The sequence below is a fragment of the Eurypyga helias genome, unplaced genomic scaffold (assembly GCF_000690775.1).
Source record: "Eurypyga helias isolate BGI_N326 unplaced genomic scaffold, ASM69077v1 scaffold4669, whole genome shotgun sequence".
NCBI classification, from domain to species: Eukaryota; Metazoa; Chordata; class Aves; order Eurypygiformes; family Eurypygidae; genus Eurypyga; species Eurypyga helias.
In genome coordinates, this window is record NW_010272643.1 from 58,739 (window position 1) to 66,488 (window position 7,750).

General features: G+C 49.1%; 1 protein-coding gene across 1 annotated transcript; it reads left to right on the top strand.

Annotated features, from left to right (window-relative positions):
* The first annotated feature begins 329 nt into the window (after positions 1-329).
* KLHL35 (kelch-like family member 35) lies at positions 330-7,025 on the top strand. The gene is made up of 6 exons (XM_010159184.1): positions 330-1,219; positions 3,074-3,258; positions 3,826-3,944; positions 4,692-4,880; positions 5,565-5,753; positions 6,837-7,025. The coding sequence occupies exons 1-6, from the start codon at positions 330-332 to the stop codon at positions 7,023-7,025; spliced, it is 1,761 nt and encodes a 586-aa protein (XP_010157486.1).
* Positions 7,026-7,750: the final 725 nt, after the last annotated feature.

Below are 7,750 nucleotides of genomic sequence, written 5' to 3' on the forward strand. Positions count from 1 at the left end.
GGGTGTTGAGGTGTTAGTGCAGCATAGGATGGGCAAGGCAACTGCCTTAGAAGAAACATCTCCTAAAAGCAGAGGCAGTTGGTCTACTGGGATGGGGTTGGATTGGAAATACCCTAGTGTTCGTCACTGTGCTGTGGTTTGGACAAAACTTTGGTTACTGAGGATAAGCCACGTGTGCGGATGAAGGGGACAGACTCTGACTATATTTTGGCTAGAATCTGTGCTTCTTCATGGCACCAAGAAAGATGCAGAATTCATGATGGCGTTGGACATTGCGGTCAGACTTTTTAACAGTGTACTGTTGTCCCCTTCACTGCTTCTTGATCAGGATGCATCGAATGATGAAAGAAGAATCAAGTTTCAGGACAAGCAGCCTGGAAAATGTGACGCGGGACCCAAGTAAAGACAAGCTGCACATGAAGCTCTGCAGTGGGTCCTGCCATGCTGAGCAAATCCTCCAGACGCTAAATTCCTACCGGCAGAGTGGCATCTTCACAGACGTGGTGCTATTAATTGATGGACAAGAATTCCCCTGTCACCGTGCTACTTTGTCAGCCAACAGCACATATTTCCGGGCCATGTTTGGTGGCGATCTCAAGGAAGGCCACCAGGATATCATTAATATCCAGAAGATTTCTGCTTCCACCATGTCTCTCCTTCTTGACTATATGTATGGGGGGAACATCATCATTCAGGAGGACAATGTTGAAGGCATCTTGGAACTGTCTGACTTGTTGCAGATCTCCAAGCTCAGAGATGCTTGTGTCACCTTCCTTGAAGGCCAGCTTCACCCATGCAATTGTTTGGGCATCATGAAGTTTGCTGATTCGTTCTCCATCGCGTCCCTGACAGAAAAGAGCAAGAGGTTCATGCTGGAGTGTTTTGTGGAGGTGTCGTGTCACGAAGAGTTCCTGGAGATGGGTGTGAAGGAGCTGGTTGAATATCTGTCTGATGAGCAGCTGGTGGTCCCCAAGGAGGAAGTGGTCTTTGAAGCAGTCATGCGTTGGGTACGGCATGATGTACCTGCCAGGAAGGGAGCCTTGAAGGAGCTCCTTGAGCATGTGCGTCTGCCCCTCCTCAACCCCACCTACTTCCTGGAGAAGGTGGAAATGGACGTACTCATCCAGGACTCAAAGGAGTGCATTCCTCTACTGCATGAGGCCCGCAAGTACTACATCCTTGGGAACGAGGTCAGCTCTTTGCGATCAAGGCCCAGAAGGTAAAACTCAGTATCACCTTCCCTAGACCTACATGACCTAAGTTGGTGAATCTTAAATTTTGTGTTCTTGGATGATTTTTTCTGTTTCTTTTTTTGTTTTGTTTTGTTTTTGTCCAATGTGCTTCACGTTTGATGTACTCATTTCCAAAACGGAGACACTGGAGATGTTTCCCTGGCTTAAAAGAGGATTCTTGTGAAATTTATACTAATACATGTGTTGCTTTTTTTTGGTTGGTAAGAAGTGCTCTAGTCACACTGTTCTGTGTAATGATACAGAATGTGTCCAGATATGTGTCCAGACTATGGGCAGGAAGGGATGTTTGTAGCTCTTTATTTCTATCTGCTTTCACCAACGGGTAGAGCACTGAGTTGAGACCTGTTTTTCATTCCCGCTCTGCCACTGGTTTGCTCTCAATTTACCTCTTTTGGTCTCTCACCTTTTCCAAGCTGTCTGTTAGGAGGAAGGTTTGGACTGGTCTCAGTCCTCCTGGCCATCAGCATGGTGCCTAACCCAAAGGCGTTGCTGCAGGGTCAGGAATTAATGTCCAGGGGAAAAAAAAAACCGGTTACTGTCAAGGTGGCTACATAGGCATCCCCAACTTTTATTTTCCTCCCCCTTTCCACTAATTCACTAACGAACAGTAAGAAGTGAAGGTGCCAGTGTAAAGTGGAGGAGGCAAAAAGTGATTTCTAGGGTTGTGTGTGTGTAGAAATCTGGTTCTTTTTGTGACTGTGAAGTTTGGATTTGACCAGCTGCGTTTTAAGTCTCTGCTGTTTCTTCATGGTCCCACAGGTCCCTGAGGGTGTGCTTGGTAAGAGTGTTGATGGACACCTCTGCCCTGGGGTGGGTTGCCATATCAAACCATGTGGTTTGCAAGGCTTCCCATCCTTTCCCAGAGGAGTTCCATGACTACAGGGCTGCAGGGCCCAGGTTCTCATGCTCGCCTTCTCTTCAGCCCCAGAAGTCTGTGGGTTTTTTTGCTGCTCAGTAGAGCACCCTGGGCAGAAGGATGGAGGTTGGCCCAGTGCATCTCAGAAGTCACATTTAGGGCATGTTTCTGTGAGGTGGAAGAGATGGTTTCACACATCTCCTCTGTGCTGAATACCACAACAGGCTGTTATATACAGAACTGCTCAACAACAGGATCTGCGGTGACCTCCGCAAGGCTGCAGTTGGATGAAATCCACTGGGGATAAATCCCACCCCTCAGCATCCACATTTTACCTCCCTCCTTTTACAGCTTTGGTCTTAAGTGAATGTCTCAGCCTGCACAAACCATGGCAGTGCTGGGGATTGGACCAAGTCTTTCAAATCCTCTTTCACCCTCCTCCTTCCCTTCCTGCAGAGCCGTTCCTCTCTTGCCACCTATTAGTTGGCAGGATTTTCCTTCCCTGCTGTCTGTCTCGTCTGCTCACTGCTATTAGGGCTGGAGAGAGAGAGATTTCCTGGAAACACTTCTCTCTCCAGGCAGAGAGCTTGTTGCAGGCGGGCTGCCAGCAACAGCTTTCCACGCTCGTGGCTGTGCCTTGAGGATTAGGTTTGATTGTGCTGGAAGGGGGAGGGTGAGTGGCAGGAGGCAATCTCAGGAAGGACTTTTAAAGGTCATTCCTATTTTATTCCCCTATGCAGTTTGGACCCTTTCCCACCCAAGCTGAGAGGTGCCTTTGATTTGATCGTACAGACAAAGGGAAGGTGCTGGGATGAAATGATTTGCCCAGAAAATCAGTAGCTGATGCAGGAGAGGAGCTTGCCCTGTCTCCTGAACGGTGCTACCAATGTCCTAGATAAGATGGGAGAGATGATGGGAAGGAGTAGCCTGGCCCGGGGACTTACCCATGCCTTTCATGGTCTAGGTTCATGGAGCTGTCGGAAGTCATTGTTGTCATTGGTGGCTGTGATAAGAAGGGCCTTCTGAAGCTGCCTTTCACGGACCTCTACCACCCGAAGAGCAGGCAGTGGACAGCCCTCTCCAGCGTGCCTGGCTACACCAAGTCAGAATTTGCTGCCTGCACACTGAAGAATGATGTGTATATATCAGGTGAGATACCCTGGAACAGACGGTCTATTCCTGGTTGCAAAGAACAGCATGACCTCTGCTTGCACAGTCGCTCCTTAGGCCCAGTCGCTAGGCCTCACTCACATCCATCCCAGCATCGGAGCAAAATCACTTCTTGGTGAAGTTTATCCTTAGGTGGTTTGGATTTTTCTGTCCCAAGGAACAATTTCACCTTTGGGGGAGGATGGTAGTATTAAAAACACTTTCCTTCATGCTTGCCTGGGCATCTGTCAAAAGTGTTCAGCTGTGGAACGAGCTGGTTTTGGTGTCTTCTGTCAGACAGGGCTTCCTAAAACAGAGTCTCCTGCCTGTCCCTCACTTAAAATACAGTCCCCATCAGATGAGCTCTATCTAAGGGATGGAACAGTGTAATAAGTGCCTTGAAGTCCAGAGGGTATGTCCCTTGGGAAGCTGAGTTTACATGGCTGAAACCCAGTAACCACACTCCAACCTAAGCTGTTTCATTGCCTGGAGGCACAGTGCAATGTGTACTGAGGTGATGGGGTTGTCCTTGGGATCGCACCAGCCCTCCATCCCTCTGTTTTTCAGGAGGACACATCAGCAGCAGCGATGTTTGGGTGCTGAGCTCCCAGCTGAACGTCTGGATCAAGGTTGCTTGCCTGCAGAAAGGCCGATGGAGGCACAAAATGGCAACGCTTCAGGGCAAGGTAGGCAATTGCCTGAATTTTGGAAGAAGCCATGTGGATCCCATCTCCTGCTGCCCAGTACAATGAGAAATTGTCAGGGTGTGTTTGTCTTCTGGGTCATTTGTCTTCTGGATAATGGTTTTAAACTGAAAGCGGGGAGGTTTAGATTAGATATCAAGAAGTTGTTCTTCACAGAGAGGGTGGTGAGGCACTGGAACAGGTTGCCCAGAGATGTTGTGGATGCCCCATCCCTGGAAGTGTCCAAGGCCAGGCTGGATGAGGCTTTGAGCAACCTGGTCTAGTGCAAGGTGTCCCTGCCCATGGCAGGGGGGTTGGAACTAGATGATCTCTAAGGTCCTTTCCAACCCAAACCATTCTATGATTCTATGATTCAGAGATGGTTTTAATGGGAGAACAACTAGGACATAACCAAGGCATCCATGGTTTCAGTTGGGTGTGTGTTGTCACCTGAAGCAGCCACAAATGAAGCTGGTAGCAGCCACTTGTAGCAACACAGTCTTCCATGGGGTGGTGCAAGACTTCTGCAGGTGGCTGTGTTAAGTGTTTGGGTGAAAGCTATACAGTGTGGGGTGTTTCAAACCAGTGCATCTAGCTGCTGACACTGGATTCTAGGAGGAGGTTTTACCGTGGCTTGGTGTCTGTCCTTCTGACCAAGTCCTGTCCTCCCTTCATGTACACCATGACAGCGTAACCCATTGAGCGAGTCCAGCAGTTTCTAATCGGCTTGATTTGTTCCTTCTGTGGCAGATCTACGCTGTGGGAGGCTTTGATGGTTTTTACCGTCTCTCCAGCGTGGAGTGCTATGACACCTTCTCCAACAGCTGGTCAACCTTGGCCCCGCTGCCCCAGGCAGTGAGTTCAGCGGCTGTGGTCTCCTGCCTGAACAAGCTCTATGTGCTGGGCGGTGCTGTGGATGACACCGCTAACACCGACAAGGTATTGCTGGGGCACCAAGGATGGACAGGGACCTGAAAAAGAAGGCTTGCCAGGGAAAATGGGTTGTCCTTTTTTTTTTTTTTTTTTTTTAAGACTAATAAGGACTCCCTTATAATAAGATGAGAAGCTGTATATTTAAATGGAAGCTAATGAGACTTAAGGACTAGAGAGGGCAGGTGTCACAATTTGGCATTACACTAGGCATGGTTTCAGTAGAGCTGGTTCTGCTCTGAGGCTGCCTGAGATGTGCTGAGCCTGACAGGGCTCTGTTCCTGGTCAACCCTGAGGCATCACAGGAGCAAACCTCAGACACTGGGCATTGCCTCAGATAAATAGAGAGAGTAGTAACTGCCTGGAGGAGACCTCTGCAAGACAGAGATGATGATTCTGGTCTCCTGAGCTGCAGGAAGAGCCACCAGTGTTTCTCAGCTCAATCTCAGAAAGTTTAACCGTGCGCTGTCTGGGTCAGGGACAGCCACCCTGGGGGCTTGTAGTCTGGGAGACTTGAATGCAAGAGGGAATGCTTGAACCCCTCATCCCTTTGCTCACTGTACTGATCTCTGGGTGTTGAAGCTCCCATCGCATTTCTGTCCCCATGTGCTTTTATTTCTAGTGAATAACATCTTCACCCAAGCAGGGAGATGTGATAAATTCATGTTCCCATAGCTGTGTTTCTTCTCCCAGGTCCAGTGTTACGATCCAGAGGATAACAAGTGGACACTCTTGACTCCCACCCCTTTTTACCAGCGGTGCATCAGTGCCGTCTGCTTGGACAACATCATTTATGTTGTAGGTGGACTCCTCAGTAAAATCTTCAGCTACGATCCAAGAAAAGACAGCTGGCGAGAAGTGGCCACCCTTCCTGGGCCTCTGGTAAGGAAGAGGTTTAGGAAAGAAGGCTCCAGGGAGACCTTATAACACCTTCCTGTACCTGAAGGGGCTGACAAGGAAGCTGGGGGGGACTTTTTCTAAGGGCAGGGAGTGACAGGACAGGTTGCCCAGAGAAGCTGTGGATGCCCCATCCCTGGAAGTGTCCAAGGCCAGGCTGGATGAGGCTTGGAGAAACCTGGTCTAGTGAAGGTGTCCCTGCCCATGACAGGGCGTGGGACTGGATGGGCTATAATGTCCCTTCCAACTCAAACTGTTCTGTGATTCTATGGAAGAAGCTCCCTTCCCTCTCTAGAATAAATGTGACAGTCCATGTTTTGCTGAGATAGAAGGCAAGGAAAATACACGGTGGGTTTGGCTCTGAGCATGCAAACATGACCTCTGTAGAGCAATTCAAATATATATGTATTCACCATCACTGTCCATACTGCCTGGAGGACATCTCTCCTATAGCAAACCCAGGTTTTCTTGCTGAGGCTGGGTCTGGACTAGCTATTAATGGCAGAGGAGCCAATCTGTAGGGTGAAACTGTTGGTTTTGAGAACCTGTTCTCCACACTGTGTGTTTCAGAGTGAGGGTTATACTGGCTCTGGTCTGGTCTGTGGACTGAACATGTACCAGTGGTGGTTGTATCCATCATCAACACATTTTTGTGCCACAACGTCATGGTGCAGTGAAGAGGAATGATGGGGCAAAACCCACACTAATTTGAATTCAAATACCAGTATCAGTGCACCCTTGTAAGTGATTTTCACGGGGAGGTGCTGGCTGGGTCTCTGGGCTCTGGTGTACTTCTGAATCTGTGCTGTGCCTGGTGGACTGCCAGAAACAGCAATGGTCCCATCATTGTCTTGAGATGTTTCAGGTGCCTAAACTCTTACTGAAACAAGAGTGCCTAAACTTTCTCTGAAACAAGAGCCAGAGGTCACTTACCTTAGCTACTTTTGCTCCCTTCTGCTGGGCAGGTGATAGTTGAGCCCTTGCAATCACTAATCCCCCTGCTCAGCCCCATTGCCTGAAGCTGGAGGGCTTGTTCCTCAACTCTTGGGCTTTCCTTCTCCCTCCCAGGAGAGCTGTGGCCTGACGGTGTGCGGAGGGAAGATTTACATCCTGGGTGGCCGAGATGAGAATGGAGAAGGCACAGACAAAGCGTTCACTTTTGACCCAGTGACGGGGAGCGTGGAGCAGCAGCCACCACTGCAGCGCTGTACCAGTTATCATGGCTGTGTGACCATCCTGCAGCACACGAACAGATGACCACGGGGCTCCAACTGCATCCACTTCCCACTCAAAACCTCCCCTTGAGACAGTGGCCACCCATTGTGTGGACAGACATCTCACCTTTGTTCAGGAAAGGGTGATGCAGGACACCAAAGATGTGCTCCAGCCAGCCACTGAGCAGCCTCTATTTTGTTTTTCTTGGCCCCATGATGGCTTTGATACTGGCCTAGGTCAGAGGGTGAAAGGGTGCTGGGCTGTGTGAAGCTGCATTGCAGACCTTGCCGCAGTAGGATTCAAGTATCCTTGCCCAACCTTTACTTAGGTTTTCCTGGCCGTAGATTACAGTTTCCTGTCATGTTGGCCACAGAGGCTTGCTGTCCTGCAAGGACGTATATTTGCTGCTTTCAGACACCCAAGCCTGTTGCAGTCACAATTACAGTTACAGGACCCAATTTTTTAGCTAAAGTTATATTTGTGCATATAGCTCTGAAGAGCCCTATGTCAAACCATGGTGGTGACCTAAATGGTCATGAACATCCATGAACAGTTAGCACCATTACAGGGGAGAGCTGAGATTGAGACTTCAAAGCTGATATCCCAAGAAAACTTCTCCACTACATCCCCAAAAGCCTGGTTAAATATACTGATTCACTTCTGCACATGCTGTATCAGGGTCTATTCTCCTAAAGCACAGAGTGCTGGCTCTTTCCATGCATGTGTTGTGGTTGGACTGCTGTCTCATGGTGTCCTTGTGAACGCTG

What these genes read in the sequence shown, in the direction of transcription:
- KLHL35 (XM_010159184.1), top strand. Translation starts at nt 330, where the DNA reads ATGCATCGAATGATGAAAGAAGAATCAAGTTTCAGGACAAGCAGCCTG. An exon ending in GAATGATGTGTATATATCAG is followed by an intron (nt 3,259 to 3,825) that starts GTGAGATACCCT and finishes TCTGTTTTTCAG; the next exon opens with GAGGACACATCAGCAGCAGC. An exon ending in ACACCGCTAACACCGACAAG is followed by an intron (nt 4,881 to 5,564) that starts GTATTGCTGGGG and finishes TTCTTCTCCCAG; the next exon opens with GTCCAGTGTTACGATCCAGA.